Genomic DNA, 22,144 nt, shown 5'->3' on the forward strand with positions numbered 1-22,144 from the left:
ACAGGTACAAAAGTATTTATATCCACAGTAAAACTAATCCTATATCAACATAACCTGAAAAGCCGCCCAGCAAGGAAGAAGCCACTGCTCCAAAACCGCCATAACAAAGCCAGACTACAGTTTGCAACTGCACATTGGGACAAAGATCATACTTTTTGGAGAAATGTCCTCTGGTCTGATGAAACAAAAATAGAACTGTTTGGCCATAATGACCATCGTTATGTTTGGAGGAAAAAGGGGGAGGCTTGCAAGAACACCATCCCAACCGTGAAGCATGGGGGTGGCAGCATCATGTTGTGGCGGTGCTTTGCTGCGGGAGGGTCTGGCGCACTTCACAAAATAGATGATATCATGAGGAAGGACAATTATGTGGATATATTTAAGCAACTTCTCAAGAAATCAGTCAGGAAGTTAAAGCTTGTTCGCAAATGGGTCTTCCAAATGGACAATGACCCCAAGCATACTTCCAAAGTTGTGGCAAAATGGCTTAAGGACAACAGAGTCAAGGTATTGGAGTGGCCATCACAAAGCCCCGACCTCAATCTTATAGAAAATTTGTTGGCAGAACTGAAAAGGCGTGTGCGAGCAAGGAGGCCTACAAATCTGACTCAGTTATACCAGCTCTGTCAGGAGGAATGGGCCAAAATTCACCCAACTTATTGAGGAAAGCTTGTGGCCCACTGGGTAATGTGATGATAGAAATAAAAGCTGAAATAAATCATTTTCTCTACTATTATTCTGCCATTTCACATTCTTAAAATAAAGTGGTGATCCTAACTGACCTAAGACACGGAATTTTTACTAGGATTAAATGTCAGGAATTGTGAAAACTGAGTTTAAATGTATTTGGCTAAGGTGTATGTAAACTTCCGACTTCAACTGTACTTACTTAACAATGCTTTAGGTAATGTAACTGTCTGTTACATGCAATATGCGTCGTGGACTTCAACGGACAGAGGTTGCTATCTGGTGTTGTCTTAAAACAAAGGTTTGGTTACATTTATTCTGCTACTGTCTTCTTATTGTTTCGGCCTTTAGACCTATCACGGTCACACGGCATATGAATTAACAGCAAACAACGCAATTATCACAACACATACAATGTAGGTTGTAATGGCTTTTTTTTGGTTACCCATGCACCACTACTGAAATCAAGCAGACTACAATAGATGGTCAACTTCAATTTGCTTGGGATATTAGATCCATGTGGATCCAGGCTTCATTGGTGTAACGAATGATACAAAATATTCTGGACATTCCTCGCAAAACATGTTTTTTCCAGTGTGGTTGCATCACATGCACTATCACAACAGCTGTTGTCATTTGACTATCAAATCCCAAAAACTCCTTCCTGGATCAGATTATGATGTGTGGTGAAGCACCACAGTGTAATTAAACAGCTCAACAACAAATGCAAATCCAACAAGTATTATTCATAATTATTGAAGGACCACGTTAATGTCAGTATTGATTTAGGTTTTAAGTATCAAGGTAAGGTGACTCTTTCGGTTAGAAGCATTCGTATTTGTAATCGCATACATTATTTTTAATGTGTGTGCCCATGAAAACGTTTTTCTCTCCTTGCATAAGGAGACACAAAATGTTAATTAGTTACACTGAATTTCTGAGATCTCTATACAAAAAACTGTCAGACAGACAGTTTTCTTATAGGTTTCAAGTTTGTCTAATTTAAATGGTGGGGGGTGCATATTTAGAAACTGGTCTTTGTCAAACACCACCACATTGTACTGCTGGAGGAGGGATGGAGGGAGGGAGGCAGTGAACGGGGGAATGAAAGAAGGAGAATGACTGTAATTTAAGTTTCAAGGTCCAAATATTTTAAAGTAAGTGTCAAGGCGACTGAACAATCAAGAATGTATAATGGCCTAGTTGATATCCAGCTGATCAAGTCGATGGCCTAGCATGAAAAAGAAATGATGAGCCGCTAATGCAGCCTGATACATCAAGGCGTTAGACTTAGCACAGAACAGTACGAGTAATTTATGTCAAGTGAAGCCAGCACACCCAAGTATTTCTGTCTCGAAGCTGAAGCTGCAGCTAAAATGAGACATGCCCTGCTGTAGTTTCATCAACCAACTTTTAGGGTCCAAATAACCAGATATAAATTTGTTTGACCAGAAATGATTGACATGAGAATAGTAGAGGGTCAATCAGATCTCATCATGACAACTGCCTGTCAAATAAAATTGTATTCATCACATGCTTCGTAGAACAAAAGGTGTAGACTAAATGTGAAATGCTTCCTTACAGGCCTTTCCCAATAATGCAGAGAGAAAGAAATAGAGAAATAATAGAAAAGTAAAACACGTAACAACAAAAGCATCTTTGACAGCGATTACAGCTGTGAGTCTTTCTGGGTAAGTCTCTAAGAGCTTTCTACACCTGGATTGTGCAACGTTTGCCCATTATTCTTTTCACAATTCTTCAAGCTCTGTCAAATTGGTTGTTGGTCATTGCTAGACAACCATTTTCAGGTCTTGCCATAGATTTTCAAGCAGATTTACGTCAAAACTGTAACTCGGCACCCAGAAACATTCGCTGTCTTGGTGGCAAGCAACTCCAGTGTAGATTTCTCCTTGTGTTTTAGGTTATTGTCCTGCTGAAATGTGAATTCATCTCCCAGTGTCTGGTGGGTAGCAGACTGAACTAGGTTTTCCTCTGGGATTTTGCCTGTGCTAAGCTCCATTCCATAAATGTTTAATCCTGAAAAACTCCCCAGTCCTTCATGATTACAAGCATACCCATAACATGATGCAGCCACCCCTATGCTTGAAAATATGAAGAGTGGTACTTAGTAATATGTTGTATTGGATTTGCCCCAATTTGTAATGAGGACAAAAAGTGAATTGCTTTGACACATTTTTTCCAGTATTACTTTAGTGCCTTGTTTCAAACAGAATGCATGTTTTGGAATAATTTATTCTGTACAGGCTTCCTTCTTTTCACTAGTATTAGCATTAGTATTGTAGAGTAACTACAATGTTGTTGATCCATCCTCAGATTTCTCCTATCACAGCCATTAAACTCTGTAACGGTTTTAAAGTCACTGTTGGCCTCATGGTGAAATCCCTGAGCGGTTAGGAAGGAGTTAGGAAGAACGACTGTATCTTTGTAGTGACTGGGTGTATTAATACACCATCCAAAAATGTAATTAATAACATAATCATGCTCAAAAGGGATATTCAATGTTGTTTTTTTTACCTATCTACCAATAGGTGCCCTTCATTGCGGGGCATTGGAAAGTCTCCCTGGTCTATGTGGTTGAATCTGTGTTTGAAATTCCCTGCTCGACTGAGGGACCTTACAGATAATTGTATGTGTGGGGTACAGAGATAAGGTAGTCATTCAAAAATCATGTTAAACACTATTATTGCACACAGAGTGAGTCCATGCAACTTATTATGTGACTTGATAAGCAAATGTTTATTTATTTAGGCTTGCCATAACAAAGGGGTTGAGTACTTATTGACTTGAAAGATTTCATTTTTTCATTTTTTATTAATTTGGAAAAATGTTGTCATTATGCACGTAACGCTGGTGACAGGTGTGCGCCCTAACAACCAGCCTGGTGACCTAGAGGCCGGAGAGGGAGCACACGTGACAGTACCCAATCCCCAGCACATTCGGCTCCAGCAGCAGGAAGCCAACCCCAGGGACGATCCATGGGATCTGGAGCGGACCGGTCACCTGACGAACCGGCTGAGGAGTGAGAGCCTGATGAGCCTGCTGAGACCTCCCCAGTTGCCTCAGTTGAGGCACGGGAACCTGTTCACCCAGCTTAGGGATGGGAGCCTATCCAACCCGCGTATTCATGGGAGCCTACAAACTGGCTGAGGCCTCCCAGGTAGCTCTGGCTCCCACACCCAGACCCAACATCACCCAAACACAAAAAAAACACTCCCCGATGCTTCCCTTTGTTGAGTCGTCATTCTGTAACGATGTACACTGAGAGTCGGGAAGCAAGTTCAGGGAGTGAATACTTTTAATAGATAAATGAACAAAACAAGAAACACAAACAGCGCACCGACATGAAACAGCAACAATGACGACTGGGGAAGAAACCAAAGGGAGTGACATATAAAGGGCAGGTAATCAAGGAGGTGATGGAGTCCAGGTGAGTGTCATTATGCGCGTAACGCTGGTGACAGGTGTGCGCCCTAACGAGCAGCCTGGTGACCTAGAGGCCGGAGAGGGAGCACACGTGACAGGCTGTATAACAACAAAATGTGGAAAAAGTCATGGGGTGGGAATACTTTCTGAATGCACTGTATTTGATTAACTATTTACCTAACTATTTAGCAATCGTAGGGCTTGGAGGTAGAAAATGTTCAGCGTCCCGTTGGTTACAGACTTGGTGCATCGGTATCACTTGCCGTGCAGTAGCAGAGAGAGCAGTTTATGACTTGGGTGGTTAGAGTCCGACCATTTTTAGGGCCTTCCTCTGACACCACCTGGTATAGAGGTCCTGGATGGCAGGTAGCGCAGTTCCAGTGATGTTCTGGGCCTATAGTCACTAGCCTCTGTAGCGCCTTGCGGTTAGATGCCAAACAATTGCCATACCAAGTGGTGATGCAGCCAGGCAATATGCTCTCAAAGGTGCAGGTGTAGAGCTTTTGAGGATCTGAGGGCCCATACCAAATATTTTCAGCCTGCTGAGGGGTAAGAGGCATTGTCATGCCCTCTTCATGACTATTGGTGTGTTTGGAACATGATAGGTCCTTAGTGATGTAGAACACCCACTCCACTTCAGCCCCGTCAATATGAGTGCTCGGCACTCTGTTTCCTGTTGTCCACAATCAGCTCTTTTGCTAAGGGAGAGGTTGTGGTCCTGGCACCACACTGCCAGATCTCTGACCTCCTCCCTGTGGATGAACAGGAAGTACAGGAGGGGACTAAGCACACACCCTTGAGGGGCCCCTGTTTTGAGGGTCAGCGTGGGGGATGTGTTGTTGCCTAACCTCACCACATGCGGGTGTCTAGTCAGGAAGTCCAGGATCCAGTTGCAGAGGGAGCTGGTCAGTCCCAGGGTCCTTAGCTTAGTGATGAGCTTGGAGGGCACTATGGTGTTGAACGCTGAGCTGTAGTCAATGACTTGTGTGGCTCCTTTCCAATGGCTCAATACCACCACTAATGATCCAGTCATGCTGAGTAGAGACCCAGGGAGGGACAATGTCACATAGAACCAGGGAGGCAGAGAGAGACAACACACAAAGTAGGGAGGAATTAACTCCCGATATGTCTCACCATTCCACAGGTTCCAGGTCCCAAGCGGAGCGCTACAATATGATACGCTGCTGCCTGCAAATTAAATAAGATTATGTATTTCACTGCTGCTTATCTACATGTTAGGTCTCATCCCCCTCTCCTCTCGTTTATCTGCACACGGCAGAGAGAGAGAGAGAGAGAGAGAAGCTGAAGTGTAGCTGATGTTACACAGAACTGAGATGATGTATGCTGTTAAACAAACCCTGGAACAGTGCTGCTACTGCCCGGGCCTATTGCACAAGACTGCTACCACAGAGAGACATCGCTGAAGACCTTACAAAACCCCACACATACACAGAACACACACATCTACACGTACACACACCTCATCCTGTACACATTACAAATACTGTGCATACACACACCTCATCCTGCCATGACCAAGGAATGTTCCTTGGCCATGACCAGGACATTATTAACTTTTCATATCAAACAAGATAACTTTTGTAAGACCGCCAAGCTCAATTAAAAAATAATACTATTTGGTCTTTGAAACCATCAGTTATTTTCTTTCCCGTTGAATCATTAAGGAGGTTCCTAAAGCTTCCTGTATCTCTGTCATATATTGTACCTCAATGTTGGTCTGACAGACAGAGACTGAAAGCATCCCCCGGGGCTATCTTTCTCCCTTCAGACACACTGAGCTATAGTTTCCTCGAACAAAGAAACACGCAATAACCAAAGCCGTAACAATGTACGTGTTGGCATCAGCAGTTCCATGATAATGTAATTGCCACTGAAAGATTTTTAGCAAATATGGAGAAATAATTAGCTGAGCTGTGTTTATTGGAGTAGTAGTAAATTGCTCCTACAGAGCAGAGATACTGACCTAAGGTCAGTTTAACATTTCCTCTTCCTGGGGTTAAGCTCATGTTTGGTGTCTAGTGTGGTCACCAACCCGGAGCTCTTTGTGTCTGTGGTTCTGGTGTGGACGTGTTAGTGTGGAAACATGGCAGAGATGGTTGAGATGTCTGGATCAGGTATGTGTTCTTTGGTCTGTCTCCAACCGCTGGGCCGGGTGTGCTGCTGCTCTGCTCTACAGAAACCATGAAGACCCAGGGCAACGTGAAGCTAGTCCAAACAACCTGTAATACCAGGGAGGAATGGAGTAAAGACACATGATGGGGGTGGATAGCAACAGAGGAGAAGGAATATAAACAAAGGATTACATGATGAAATGTTGGACTTGAGTCATATGATTGATTCAGGGTTCCATGGCCATCTGGATAGCAGAAGATTGTCTTGACTATATGTCAACTGCTTCCACATCCCAACCCACACAAGAAGACGTCTCTTGACGCGATTGCTTTTGTGCATTTCAAGTTTGTCTTGGTTCATCCTTTCAACATGCCCTGGATTTCAACAAAGCCAGCCAAAAATAATTGATTACATTCCCCTTGGTTAAGAAAAGATCAACTCGAAGAAAGACTCCACCTTTCTTTCTCCTTTTAGTCTCAACCCCCTTCCGAATAGTGCATTCGGAAAGTATTCAGACCCCTTCCCTTTTTCCACATTTTGTTACATTACAGCCTTATTCTAAAATGGATTAAATGTGTTTTTTTCCTCATCAATCTACACACAATAGCCCATAATGACAAAGCAAAAATAGGTTTTTAGAATCTTTCACAAATGTATCATCCTGGAGATGTTTCTACAACTTGATTAGAGTCCACCTGTGGTAAATTCGATAGATTAGACATGATTTGGAAAGGCACACACCTGTTTATATAAGGTCCCACAGTTGACAATTCATGTCAGAGCAAAAACCAAGCCATTACTCAAAGGAATTGTCCATAGAGCTCCATGACAGTATTGTGTCGAGGCACAGATCTGGGAAACGGTAGCAAAACATTTCTGCAGCATTGAAGGTCCACAAGAACACAGTGGCCTCCATCATTCTTAGATGGAAGAAGTTTGGAACCTCCAAGACACTTCCTAGAGCTGGCCATCTGGCCAAACTGAGCAATCGAGGGAGAAGGGCCTTGGTCAGGGAGGTGACCAAGAACCCGATGGTCACTCTGACAGAGCTCTCCAGAGTTCCTCTGTGGAGATGGGTCAGCCTTCCAGAAGGTCAACCATCTCTGCAGCCCTCCACCAATCAGACCTTTATGGTAGAGTGGCCAGACGTAAGCCACTCCTCAGTAAAAGGCACATGACAGCCCACTTGGAGTTTGAGTGGCCAGCCAGAGCCTGGACTTGAACCCAATCGAACATCTCTGGAGAGACCTGAAAATAGCTGTGCAGCGACGCTCCCCAACCAACCTGACAGAGCTTGAAAAGAATGAGAGAAACTCCCCAAGTGTGCCAAACTTGTTGCGTCATACCCAAGAAGACTCTAGGCTGTAATAACTGCCAAAGGTGCTTCAACAAAGTACTGAGTAAAGGGTCTGAATAGTTCTGAATAGTTATTTCTAATACATTTGCAAAAAACTGTTTCTGATTTGTCAATATGGGGTATTGCGTGTAGATTGATGAGGGGGAAAAAACAATTTAATCCAGTTTAGAATAAGGCTTTAACATAACAAAATGTGGAAAAGGGGAAGGGGTCTGAATACATTTCCAAATGCACTGTATATCTTTAGAGGGGGCCCACTGGGCATAGACGTCAATTCAACATCTATTCTTGTTGGTTCCAGGTAATTTCATTGGAATGACGTGGAAACAACATTGATTTAACCAGTGTGTGCCAAGTGGGAGGAGATCATCAGGGTGAAGAGAAACGCAGACAAAACTTATCTTTTGACTATTTCCGAATTCTGGGTATACAAGCATGTTGATGGATTTTTGGCCTCCTAAATATGACAATAAAATGCTGACTGTAGCCTTGTCAGAAAATCGAATAAAATTGTATTTGTCACATGTGCCGAATACAACAGTGGAAGACTTTACTCTGAAATGCTTGCTTACGAGCACTTCCTAACAATGCAGAGTTTAAAAAGTATATCAATATAAAAATTAGTAACACAAGAGGAATAGAATACACAAGAATGAAGCTAGAAACAGGGAGTACCAGTACCAGATCAATGTGGAAGTGTATGAGGTATTTGAGGTAGATATGTACATGAAGGCAGGGTAAAGTGACTAGGCATCAGGACAGATAATAATAAGAGTAAAATAAAGAACAAAGTAGCAGCAGCATATGATAGTGTGAGTGTGAAAGTGTTTGTGCGTATGTAGTGTATGTGAATGTGTGTGGGTTTTGTGTGAGAGTGTCAGTGTAGTGTGTGTGTGTGTATATAGTGTACAATAATAACCCAACACTACCCCAACCTACCAGGAGAATAGAGCTTTCATTGGCCCAGAGAGGAAGAGCAAGGAAATAGCTGTTTCAGAGCAGTCGTTTAGGATGTATAACCCACCACAACCCCCAAAATTACTCCTGAGTTTAAGTCTCATCCTTCTTCCAAGCAAAGTCATGAATGTGTAATAAAACGAGGGACTATTTAATTCATTTCGGATCAGGATGCGAAGGAATTAACTGGGCCAAAGAAGTTTCACAATGACATGTCCAGGAGTGAAATGTTAACTTTCAATTGACTGATTTCCTCATATGAACTGTAACTCAGTAAAATCTTTGAAATTGTGGCATGTTGCGTTTATATTTTTGTTCAGTATAGTTGCAAATGGGAGGTTATAAATCATTGAATATGTTACCCATGCCTAAAGTGATGGGATCTTAATTCCCTGTCCATTTTCCTGCTCTGAACCCCAAAATGTCAGTCAGGCCAGTTGCACCTCCTCCCTGAGGGTATTAGGGTCTCTGCATCTAACTGTGTTGCTGTGGGGATGAAAGCCATAGTGAATGGCTCCAGATGCATCTGTCCTTCTCTCTCCCAAATCCAGTTATTGGACGCTAATGATAATAGTGCTGACTGAATCTGAGGGGAAATTGCAGGGTTAATATGTCCTGGTGGGCAGACAGTGGCGATATGAGGGCTATTGCATTAATAATGCAAGAGGATCCTGCCCTGGTGGCTTGATTTATGATTGGAATGAGCAACAGGTTGACTATGATTGCTGACTTTTTTTACTTTTTGATATTACTGGTACAATCTTGAAGCGCCACGGTGCTCTGGTTTAGGCAGAGACAAGCTGTAGAAAATTACTTTGAAATCTCAATAAATGGAACACACACAAACACACAAACCTCACACCAAAATAACTTCTCTCTGTGTCTCTCTGTAGGTATATCCATGCCCATCCCTGTCCTAGGCCTGCGGGACCACACAAAGGTATTTAAAGATGGCAGCTGCCTGCTGACAGATGACAGTTTCGTCCTGGTGGGCTCCTTTGTGGCCTTCTTCATCCCCCTCACCATCATGGTGGTCACCTACTTCCTCACCATCAGCGCCCTGCAGAATGAGGCTACCCTCTGCCTGGACCAGCTGGTGCCCAGGCCCAAGTGGAGTGCCACCCTGACCCTGGGATTCTTCCCACAGTCCTCGCTCTCCTCAGAGAAGCTCTTCTTCAGGCGTTCGCTCAGCCGCGACACGAGAGGGGTAGGAGGAGGGGTTGGTGGGGCTGGGGTGGACCCGCGGTACGGGCGTCGTACCATGCAGTCAATCAGCAATGAGCAGAAGGCCACCAAGGTCCTGGGTGTGGTCTTCTTCTTGTTCGTGGTCATGTGGTGTCCCTTCTTCATCACCAATGTGCTGGCAGTGGTGTGCAACCCCATGAACTGTGACCCGTGGGTGATGGGGGGGCTGCTGAACGTGTTCGTGTGGGTGGGATACCTCTCCTCAGCCGTCAACCCTCTGGTATACACTCTGTTCAACAAAACATACCGTGCAGCCTTCTCCCGCTACGTACGCTGCCAGTACAGCCCGGAGAAGAAGCCTCTGCAGCTCATGTTGGTTAACACCATCCCTCCACTGGCCTACAACTCCACCCACCTGCCTTTGGAGGAAATGGGGTCCCTCAGGAATGGGGCCCACAGTGGTGGAGGACCAAATCAAACTCAGACAACGACAAGGCACCCAGGGACCAAGATGAGAGCATCAGCTGTGTGTGAGGCTGTGAACCTGTGAGGACTGAATCTCCCATAATCCTAGTGAGATGTGCTGTGTTTTGATCACGATCTCGCCTTGTTTTCAGAAGGAAACCTTGGGAACGGAGGTTCCTGGAATGTGTTCAGTAGCTCTGTGGTGAGACTCATGCCAGAGAGGAATATGTGAAGCGAGAGGGTCCACTCCCATCAAAATCTGTCCACGCACGAATACAGTGATAAGCTGTAGGAAGCAGGAAGTACAGAGAGAGGAAAAGACACAACCTGCCTCACAAATACTTAAACTAGTAACACCAGAAGAGAACAACAGAGCTAAAGCAAAATTATCAGCAATAGCCAGGGGCCACGAGGGGATACATTTCCCCAAAATGTTCATACACATAGCCTGGATACCAGACTGTTTAGTTAACATTCCACTCCTTGTGTGCCAAAGATATTTCACAATGACACATCAAGGAGTGGATTGTTAACTAAACAGACTAGTACCTAAGCTACAGTGGCTTGCGAAAGTATTCACCCCCTTGGCTTTTTTCCTATTTTCTTACCTTACAACCTGGAATTAAAATAGATTTTTGGGGGGTTTGTATCATTTGATTTACACAACATGCCTACCACTTTGAAGATGCAAAATATTTTTTATTGTGAAACAAACAAGAAATAAGACAAAAAAACTGAAAACTTGAGCGTGCATAACTATTTACCCCACCAAAGTCAATACTTTGTAGAGCCACCTTTTGCAGCAATTACAGCTGCAAGTCTCTTGGGGTATGTCTCTATAAGCTTGGCACATCTAGCCACTGGGATTTTTGCCCATTGTTCAAGACAAAATTGCTCCATCTCCTTCAAGTTGGATGGGTTCCGCTGGTGTACAGCAATCTTTAAGTCATACCGCAGATTCTCAATTGGAATGAGGTCTGGGCTTTGACTAGGCCGTTCCAAGACATTTAAATGTTTCCCCTTAAACCACTCGAGTGTTGCTTTAGCAGTATGCTTAGGGTCATTGTCCTGCTGGAAGGTGAACCTCCGTCCCAGTCTCAAATCTCTTGAAGACTGACACAGGTTTCCCTCAAGAATTTCCCTGTATTTAGCGCCATCCATCATTGCTTCAATTCTGACCAGTTTCCCAGTCGCTGCCGATGAATAACATACCCACAGCATGATGCTGCCACCACCATGCTTCACTGTGGGGATGGTATTCTCGGGGTAATGAGAGGTGTTGGGTTTGTGTCAGACATAGCATTTTCCTTGATGGCCAAAAAGCTCAATTTTAGTCTCATCTAAGCCGAGCACCTTCTTCCATATGTTTGGGGAGTCTCCCAAATGCCTTTTGGCATGTGTTTGCTTATTTTTTTCTTTAAGCAATGGCTTTTTTCTGGCCACTCTTCCATAAAGCCCTGCTCTGTGGAGTGTACGGCTTAAAGTGGTCCTATGGACAGATACTCCAATCTCCGCTGTGGAGCTTTGCAGCTCCTTCAGGGATTTCTTTGGTCTCTTTGTTGCCTCTCTGATTAATGCCCTCCTTGTCTGGTCCATGAGTTTTGGTGGGCGGCCCTCTGTTGGCAGGTTTGTTGTGGTGCCATATTCTTTCCATTTTTTAATAATGGATTTAATGGTGCTCTGTGAGATGTTCAAAGTTTCGTATATTTTTTTTATAACCCAACCCTGATCTGTACTTCTCCAGAACTTTGACCCTGACATGTTTGGAGAGCTCCTTGGTCTTCATGGTGCCACTTGCTTGGTGGTGCCCTTTGCCTAGTGGTGTTGCAGACTCTGGGGCCTTTCAGAACAGGTGAATACATACTGAGATCATGTGACAGATCATGTGCCACTTAGAGTACACACAGTTGGACTTTATTTAACTAATTATGTGACTTCTGAAGGTAATTAGTTGCACCAGATCTTATTTACGGGTTTCAAAGCAAAGGGGGTGAATACGTATATGCACCACTTTTCCATTTTTTTTTTTTTTTAAGAAGTAATTTTTTTAATTTCACTTCACCAATTTGGACTATTTTGTGTATGTCCATTACATGAAATCCAAATAAAAATCCATTTAAATTACAGGTTGTAATGCAACAAAATAAGAAAAATATCAAGGGGGGTGAATACGTTTGCAAGGCACTGTATCATACACCATATACAAATATATATTTGTGTAAATACATTGTGCCCATCCGTAAATAAATGTGTGTATTTTTGTTGTCGTTACCTGAAGATACAGAGCTAATTTTTGTGTTTTCTTGTGTTTCCTTCATGCAGTATAAAGATACAGAAATGTGTATTGGTGGGATGTAGGCTAATGAAGATGCACACTACCATTCAAAAGTTTGTGGTCACTTAGAAATGTCCTTGTTTTTTAAAGAAAAGCAAACTTTTTGTCCATTAAAATAACATCAAATTGATCAGAAATACAGTGTAGACATTGTTAATGTTGTAAATGACTATTGTAGCTGGAAATGGCTGATTTTTTATGGAATATCTACATAGACGTACAGAGTCCCATTATCAGCAACCATCACTCCTGTGTTCCAATGACACGTTGTGTTAGATAATCCAAGTTAATCATTTTAAAAGGCTAATTGATCATTAGAAATCCCTTTTGCAATTATGTTAGCACAGCTGAAAACGGTTGTTCTGATTAAAGAAGCAATAAAACTGCCCTTCTTTAGACTAGTTGAGTATGTGTAGCATCAGCATTTGTGGGTTCAATTACAAGCTCAAAATGTCCAGAAACAAAGAGCTTTCTTCTGAAACTCGCCAGTCTATTCTTGTTCTGAGAAATGAAGGCTATTCCATGCGAGAAATTGCCAAGAAATTGAAGATCTGGTACAACGCTGTGTACCACTCCCTTCACAGAACAGCGCAAACTGGCTCTAACCAGAATAGAAAGAGGAGTGGGAGGCCCCGGTGCACAACTAAGCAAGAGGACAAGTACATTAGAATGTCTAGTTTGAGAAACAGACGCCTCACATGTCCTCAACTGGCAGCTTCATTAAATAGTACCCGCAAAACACCCATCTCAACATCAACAGTGAAGAGGCGACTCCCAGATGCTGGCCTTCTTGGCACAGCTCCTCTGTCCAGTATCTGTGTTCTTTTGTCGATCTTAATCTTTTATTTTTATTGGCCAGTCTGAGATATGGCTTTTTCTTTGCAACTCTGCCTAGAAGGCCAGCAACCCGGAGTCGCCTATTCACTGTTGACGTTGAGACTGGTGTTTTGCGGGTACTATTTAATGAAGCTGCCAGTTGAGGACATGTGAGGCGTCTGTTTCTCAAACTAGACACTCTAATGTACTTGGCCTCTTGCTTAGTTGTGCACCGGGGCCTCCCACTCCTCTTTCTATTCTGGTTAGAGCCAGTTTGCGCTGTTCTGTGAAGGGAGTGGTACACAGCGTTGTACCAGATCTTCAGTTTCTTGGCAATTTCTCGCATGGAATAGCCTTCATTTCGCAGAACAAGAATAGACTGACGAGTTTCAGAAGAAAGCTCTTTGTTTCTGGTCATTTTGATCCTGTAATCGAAACCATAAATGCTTATGCTCCAGGTACTCATCTCAGTTTTATTGTTCTTTAATCAACACAACAGTTTTCAGCTGTGCTAACACAATTGCAAAAGGGTTTTCTAATGATCAATTAGCTTTTTAAAATGATAAACTAGGATTAGCAAACACAAAGTGTTATTGGAACACAGGAGTGATGGTTGCTGATAATGGGCCTCTGTACCCCTATGTAGATATTCCATAAAAAAATCAGCCGTTTCCAGCTACAATAGTCATTTACAACATTAACAATGTCTACACTGTATTTCTGATCAATTTGATGTTATTTTAATGGACAAAATAAATCATTTTTCTTTCAAAAACAAGGACATTTCTTGGTGACACCAAACTTTTGAACGGTAGTGTATATGTAGTCAGATTCCTAGGCATAGCTCAGGGGGCTAAAGGGCCTTCTTTTTAAAGGCGTGGGACTCATTTGCACTAAGTGTTGTTGTACCTATGGTTGATGTGATCTGTTATAACCCCTCCCTCTTTTTCATAGGGAACCCACCATCGCCACTCTACCACCAGTTCCTCTGATCTCAACCCTACTCAAGCGTTGAACTGATGCTTCTTTTTTAAACATAGACAATGTTGATGTTGCCTGGGTAACCACTTTAACTCCGACGGAGAGAGTTTTGTGTATTTGATGGAGTCTATTTTTTTTCTTGACACAAATGAGAATTTCTTTTTTCCGATCAAAGTAAAATAGAAATTGAAGCCTTTATGAGTGTGTGGGGGTCATTTTAGTGTCTACATCTGACTGGTCAAAGCAAACCTGTTTTTTTAAACTGCAGACAAAGGAGAAGCAAAGTGTCTAAGTGTGTGGGCAATGTTCATTTTCGTCACGTAAAAATGAACATCTCTTTTAGGAATTTTATCCCCCAACTCTCAGGGGATAAAACTTGTTATTCGATAACACTTATGCACGCACACTCAAGCAGATGTGCACATACACACACACACACCCCCCCCACCCACCCCAATTGCTTGTCATGTTTGAGTGCTTGTTTGGGTGCATGTCTGATCAAGTATATGAGATAATGATGATGATAATCATTCATGTATGAGAATCATATTCATGAAGATAGTGTGTGGGGATGTGAAATGCCAGTCCACGATGGCTGCTATGTATTAGAATTAGTAAAGCGCCACACACACATACACCATGCACTATCATCATTACCCATCTCTAAACCCACCTGTCATGCTCCCCGATCCCTCTTTATTGAAATTACCCAACTTCCACTAAATGATTCACGAAGGCCATCAGCCCTGATCATTATAACTTCTTCACCATTTAAAACCATACTTGGGTGATCCATCAACAGACAGAAATGGGTAATTAGCCAGGAAGAAAAAAGCAAATGTCATGGGATCATGAGTATATTCTCACAGGGAAATAATAAAAAAGCCCAATTAAAACAAGTTGAAGCCTAACATAACTACATAACATATACATGAAAAACAACAAAGGCAATTCCCAGCCTGGAGACTGGGGCCAGATGGTCCTCCCTGTCTTACATCAAGACACGGCCACCTAAGGTAATGTGAAGAGGAGTAAAAGAAGGGGGTACAGGAGTTTAATTTAGGTCTCGTTAATTAAATTATTATTTGGGAATTCCTTCAGTAGCTGGGTGGGGAGAAGGGATGAATTAATTAGAAATGTGAGGAGAGAGGGAAGGAGAGAGGAGAAAGGGTATGATAGGCTCCTATTCTAGTCTCCATGATTTATTTTAGGGACTGAGCTTGTGTCAGTCTAGAGTGTGGACTGATTAAGAATGGGGAGAAAGGAGTGTAAGAGACCTAGAGCAACTGAAAAGGGGAAAACAAGACAGTCAGTGGGATGGAGGGAAGAATGAGAGCGAGAGAGAGAGATGCTGTCAGAGTGCTGACTACTGTGACCCTAGTGTCAATCATAATGGTGGACAGGTGATGGGTTTTTAACAAGGCTGAGGTGTTTATCCTTTACTTCAATAAGCCTTTGAAAATGTTCTCACAGAGGAGAAATAATTACTGTTTCTATCAAGGGCTTTAATCTCTAATTCATCTCATTCAAGCTGTTTTCCTGATTTTTTTTTCTGTGTATTTGGCTTGGATTTTCACAGCAGCAGAGCAGTTTAATCGATTCCTTTTAATCTTCCGCCATAGACAAAGGAAAAACAAAGTCATATGAAGTGCTTGGAGTAGGTATTAATATCAGTATGGATTTTATGATGAAAAAATATCAATATGCATTTTAATACACCTCAATGAGCAATGTTCGATCTCAGCAATGAGATATAACTGAAAAACAGAGCGGGATTTCAAACAGCTTCACTCTCTGGCCTATGGCAGTCATCGACTGGCAGTCCTACATCATGAGGTGGAATGTGGTGGTATTTGATTATGAGGCACACGGTACATCTCAATGTGGCAACAACCAATGAAGTCATTGTTAGCAGTGGGCAGTTTGATTGTTTGGTTACATCTTCAAGGGAGTGCATGCGAGTTAGCAGCACACGCACACACACGCACGCACGCACGCACGCACGCACACACACACACACACACACACACACAATCCATTTATTAGGTCATTTGTGTCTTTGTCAGGGAGGTAATTTAACACAAACCTTTAATCAGGCAAGTGTGTTTCACTCTGTCTTCAGTGCTCAACAGTTAGAAGAGGAGCATCACTTTGTCCACACATGGTTCAAACAGAAGAAAAACAGTAAAGATTTACTCTCGGCACATATTGGTCCATCAAAGGCTACAACAACTGAACCAAACAGACAGCACAACCACTGAGTGGCGAGTCCTAATGTCATCTGCATACTAGGTTTTGTTTTCTCCTAGCAGAACTCAGCTAGGCAAAGTGAACATCTGTGCCTCGTATACTCCCTTAAGGACCTTTGCTTGAAAAACGAGAATAAAGTGGCAATAGTACTGTTTGTCCCTCTTGTGACGCCGTAGTCAGTATACACTTCCTCAAAATCGTCTGAATTAATTAAAGATAACTCAAGAAATCTGTAATTAATTTGGATGTTTTTTCAGAGGTCTTAAATCGCGCAAATTTACATTAACTATACTGAATAAAAATAGAAGTGCAACATGCAACAATTTCAAAGATTTTACTGAGTTACAGTTCATATAAGGAAATCAGTCAATTTAAATAATACATTTAGGCCCTAATGAATGGATTTCACATGACTGGGAAAACAGAAATGCATCTGTTGGTCACAAAAAAAGGTAGGGGCGTGGATCAGAAAACCAGTCAGTATCACCATTTGACTCATGCAGCGTGACATCTCCTTTGCATAGAATTTATCAGGCTGTTAATTGTGCCCTGTGGAATGTTGTCCCACTCCTCTTCAATGGCTGTGCGAAGTTCATGGATATTGGCGGGAACTGGAACCTGCTGACGTTCACGTCGATCCAGAGCATCCTAAACATGCTCAATGGATGACATGTCTGATGAGTATGCAGATCATGGAAGAACTGGGACATTTCAGCTTCCAGGAATTGTGTACAGATCCTTGCGACATGGGGCGGTGCATTATCATGCTGAAACATGAGGTGATGGCGGCGGATGAATGGCACAACAATGGGCCTCAGGATCTCGTCACGAACTGTATCTCTGTGCATTCAAATTGTCATCAATAAAATGCAATTGTATTCGTTGTCCGTAGCTTATGCCTGCCCATAACACAACCCCACTGCCACCATGGGGCACTCTGTTCACAACATTAACATCAGCTCACCACTTGCCCACACGACGCCATACACACTGTCTGCCATCTGCCTGGTACAGTTGAAACAGGTGTTCATCCGTGAAGAGCACACTTCTCCAGCGTGCCAGTGGCCATCGAATGTGAGCATTTGCCAACTGAAGTTGGTTACGACCCTGGTGAGGATGATGAGCACGCAGATGATCTTCCCTGAGACGGTTTCTGACAGTTTGTGCAGCAATTCTTCGGTTGTGCAAACCCATAATTTCATCAGCTGTCCGGGTGGCTCGGCTCAGACCACCAGACCGCCAAATTCTCAAAAACGACGTTGGATGCAGCTTATGGTAGAGAAATTAACATTAAATTCTAAGACAACAACTCTGGTGGACATTCCTGCAGTCAGCATGCCAATTGCACGCTCCCTCAAAACATGAGACATCTGTGGCATTGTGTTGTGTTATAAAACTGCACATTTTAGAGTGGCCTTTTATTATCCCCAGCACAAGGTGTACCTGTGTAATGATCATGCTGTTTAATCAGCTTGTTGATATGCCACACCTGTCAGGTGGATGGATTATATTGGCAAATTAGAAATTCTCACTAAGAGGGATGTAAACAAATTTGTGAGAAAAAAACGTTTTAAAAAAGTGTGTGCAAAGCTGTCATCAAGGCAAAGGGTGGCTACTTTGAAGAATCTCAAATATAAAATATATTTTGATTTGTTTAACACTTTGTTTGGTTACTACATGATTTCATATGTGTTATTTCATAGTTTTGATGTCTTCACTATTATTCTACAATGTAGAAAATAGTAAAAATAAAGAAAAACCCTTGAATGAGTAGGTGTGTCCAAACTTTTGACTGGTACTGCATTCGGAAAATGTCAGACACCTTGAATTTTTCAACATTTTGTTATGTTACAGCCTTTCCCTAAAATGTATTAAATTGTTTTTTTCCCCTCATCAATCTACACATGATCCATAACGACAAAGCGAAAATAGGTTTCTAGAAATGTTTGCAAAAGTATTTTTTTTAAACTAGGGAAATATCACATTTACGTAAGTATTCAGACCCTTTACTCAGTACTTTCAGACCCTTTACTCAGAACTTCTGTGAGTGTAATGCTTGCTGTTCATTTTTATTGTTTATTTCACTTTTGTATATTATCTACTTCACTTGCTTTGGCAATGTTAACATATGTTTCCCATGCCAAGTTTACAATAAAAAAGTTAATTCTTTAATATGAGTTGTGAGCATGAGAGTGTATGCCCGCAGGACTCTTGCTTAAACACGACCAAGGTGTGTTCCCCTTCCTCCCCTGGGAACAAATTAAACAGAATAATTACTAATACTTTAAGTGAACAATTTCAATAACCAAAAAACACAAAGTCCTATTGGCATACACATAACTCAGAAGGAGTGGCTGCAAAATAATATCCACAAAACCTTTACTGACCACCACAACAATCAACACAGGACATAAAAAGAAGCTCTCTTCCCTGGGGAAGGAACACTGGCTTTTATCAAGCTGGAGAAGGAGTTGGTAATTGCAGAGACGGCTGTATCCCCTGCGATGGGGCCGACCAATCAGCTGCTTAGAATCCAGGAAGCCATTTCCTGAAATACACACACATACAAACCCACAACAACACAGAAACTGGGGAACACCCATCCCTGGCTTTCTAAGCGCCATGCGCTACCAGCTGAGCAACACAGGTCATGTTAGGAAAAGGGTATAGTTTAGTTGATGACTTGGTTAAAGTTGCATCCCACACACAGTTAAAATCACCCGCCATATAATATTCCTGTAACATTGAGATCATTTTAGTATAAAGTCGTTAATTAATTTTGGGTCGTCTTCATTTGGGCAATAGCAAGTCAATAAAGTGACTTTTTCTTGTGACAGGTTTCCTTTTATCATTATAAAACGTCCATTTGGGTCAGTTGTAATTTATGTAGACTTAAATGGGAGTTTTTTTAGTAATGAGAATTGATACTCCTCAGAATCTTGAGGAGTCAGTGGAAGAGAACGCCAATCCATCTCAAGCTCACCCAAACCTTTCACTTTCTAATGCTGATAGATGAGTTTCTTGTAAAAAAACAGATGCTTTCTTTTTAAAATAAGAACATACCTTAATTCTTTTCTCTGGCTGCACAATTCCATTGACATTCCATGTCACACATGTTAATGTATTCATATCTTAAGTATTATCCACAATGCGTGATATTGAGATGGATCTTTCCATATTTTTTGTCTCATATTGACTCCATACATTATGTAAGATGTTGATACACTACATAAACAGTGACAATGAAAATAGTATTTATCAACCCTCAGGACTCTTAGTGGGCCTGTATTCACAAGGCATAGAAAACAAAACAAAGCAATAAATCCCAGTTGTGAGGCTAGTTGGACGTACTGTCAAATTCTCTAAAACAATGTTCTAGGCAGCTTATGGTAGAGAAATGAACATTCAATTCTCTGGCAACAGCTTTAGTGAAAATTCCTGCAGTCAGCGTGCCAATTGCACGCTCCCTCAAAACATGAGACATCTGTGGCATTGAGTTGTGTTTTATTGTCCCCCGCACAAGGTGCACCTGTGTAATGACCATGCAGTTTAATCAGCTTCTTGCTATGCCACACCTGTCAGGTGGATGGATTATCTTGGCAAAGGAGAAATGTTCACTAATAGAGATGTAAACAAATTTCTGCACCAAATTTGAGAGAAATAAGCTTTTTGTGCATATGGAAAAATTCTGGGATATTTTATTCAGCTCATGAAACATGGGACCAACACTTGCCCAACTATATTGCTCAACTAGGACTAAATGAAGCACACACACACATATGTTTTATAATTATATTAATAATTTCTCATTAACATAAGTATTCATACCCCTGAGTCAATACTTTTTAAAAGCACCTTTTACAGCGATTACAGCTGTGAGTCTCTAAGAGCTTTCCACACATGGATTGTGCAACATTTGCCCATTATTCTTTTCAAAATTCTTCAAGCTCTGTCAAATTGGTTGTTGATCATTGCTAGACAACCATTTTCAGGTTTTGCCATAGATTTTCAAGTAAATTTAAGTCAAAACTGTAACTCGGCCACTCAGGAACATTCACTGCCTTCTTGGTAAGCAACTCCAGTGAAGATTTGGCCTTGTGTTTTATAGTAGGTTATTGTCCTGCTGAAAGGTGAATTATTCTCCAGTGTCTGGTGGGAAGCAGACTGAACCATGTTTTCCTCTGGGATTTTGCCTGTGCTTAGCTCCATTCTGTTTCCTTTTTTATCCTGAAAAAAAACTCTCCAGTACTTAAAAATTACAAGTATACCCATAACATGATGCAGCCACCACTATTGCTTGAAAATATGGAGAGTGGTACTCAGTAATGTGTTGTATTAGATTTTCCCTGAACATAACAACACTTTGTATTCAGGACAAAAAATGTATTGGTTTGCCACATTGTCTACAGTACTACATTAGTGCATTGTTAAAAACAGGATGTATGTTTCTTTTCACTCAGTCAGTTAGGTTTGTATTGTGGAGTAACTACAATGTTGTTGATCCATCCTCACTTTTCTCCTATCAAAGCCATTAAAATCTGTAATTGTTTTAAAGTCACCATTGGCCTCATGGTGAAATCCCTGAGTGGTTTCCTTCCTCTCCGGCAACTGAGTTAGGACTGGGTGTATTGATACACCACCCATAGTGTAATTAATAACTTCACTCTGCTCAAAGGGATATTCAATGTCTGTTTATTTTTTTGGCCCATCTACCAATAGGTGCCCTTCTGTGTGAGGCACTGCAAAACCTCCTTGGACTTTGTCTTTGAATCTGTGTTTGAAATTCACTGTTAAACATTATTATTGCAACCTATTATGTGACTTGTTAAGCAAATGTTTACTCCTGAACTTATTTATGCTTGCCATAACAAATGGCTTGAATACTTATTGACTAAAGACATTTCCGCTTTTCATTTTTAATTGATTTGTAAAATTTTCGAAAATATAATAATTTCACTTTGACCAAAAATTCTTCAATTTTATTAATTTTAAATTCAGGCAGTAACACAACAAAATGTGGAAAAAGTCAACGGGTGTGAATACTTTCTGAAGTCACTGTAAAGGATTCATATACAAGCACATGCCCAGCTGCATAATCATAAAGAACCTTATTTGACAAGAGAAGGGCCCTCAATCCAAATGGCTACTTGACACTTTTACGCAGAATGCATGCGTCACCAATAAAAGTGCTGGTGAATGAGGATCATTCAACCATCCACAACAGCGAGATGGCTGATGGCTTCTTCAAACTAGACTGTAGCCGTTCAAGGTTTATTTTGAGCTGATGAGCATTTCCACTTTGATTATGCTGCAGCAACTTAAATGACCTCAGGTCTGTAAGACACATCATTATATTGGAGAGAGCTAATTATTCTGCTGATTAACGTCATCTCGCTCCAGCGAGCTTCTTGTTATTCCAAGGTTCCAATTTGTTTTTGGATGAGGCGTGTTAATACAGGTACTAATATAACGTATTACCGCCAGCCCTGATTGCATTCGGGGAGATGACCCACTAGGCACAGATGTCAGGTCCA

The 22,144-nt window shown here is 41.7% G+C and overlaps 1 protein-coding gene across 1 annotated transcript in view; it reads left to right on the forward strand.

Annotated features, from left to right (window-relative positions):
- Nucleotides 1-12,663, forward strand: part of LOC106586494 (5-hydroxytryptamine receptor 2A) — a 45,866-nt gene extending 33,203 nt beyond the window's left edge. The window contains exon 3 of the mRNA XM_014173861.3: nt 9,472-12,663. Coding sequence (XP_014029336.2) covers nt 9,472-10,313 — 842 coding nt within the window. The 3' untranslated portion in view covers nt 10,314-12,663. The remainder of the gene's footprint in view (nt 1-9,471) is intronic.
- The last annotated feature ends 9,481 nt before the right edge of the window (nt 12,664-22,144 follow it).

This window comes from Salmo salar, chromosome 25, assembly GCF_965601325.2.
Source record: "Salmo salar chromosome 25, fSalSal1, whole genome shotgun sequence".
NCBI lineage: Eukaryota > Metazoa > Chordata > Actinopteri > Salmoniformes > Salmonidae > Salmo > Salmo salar.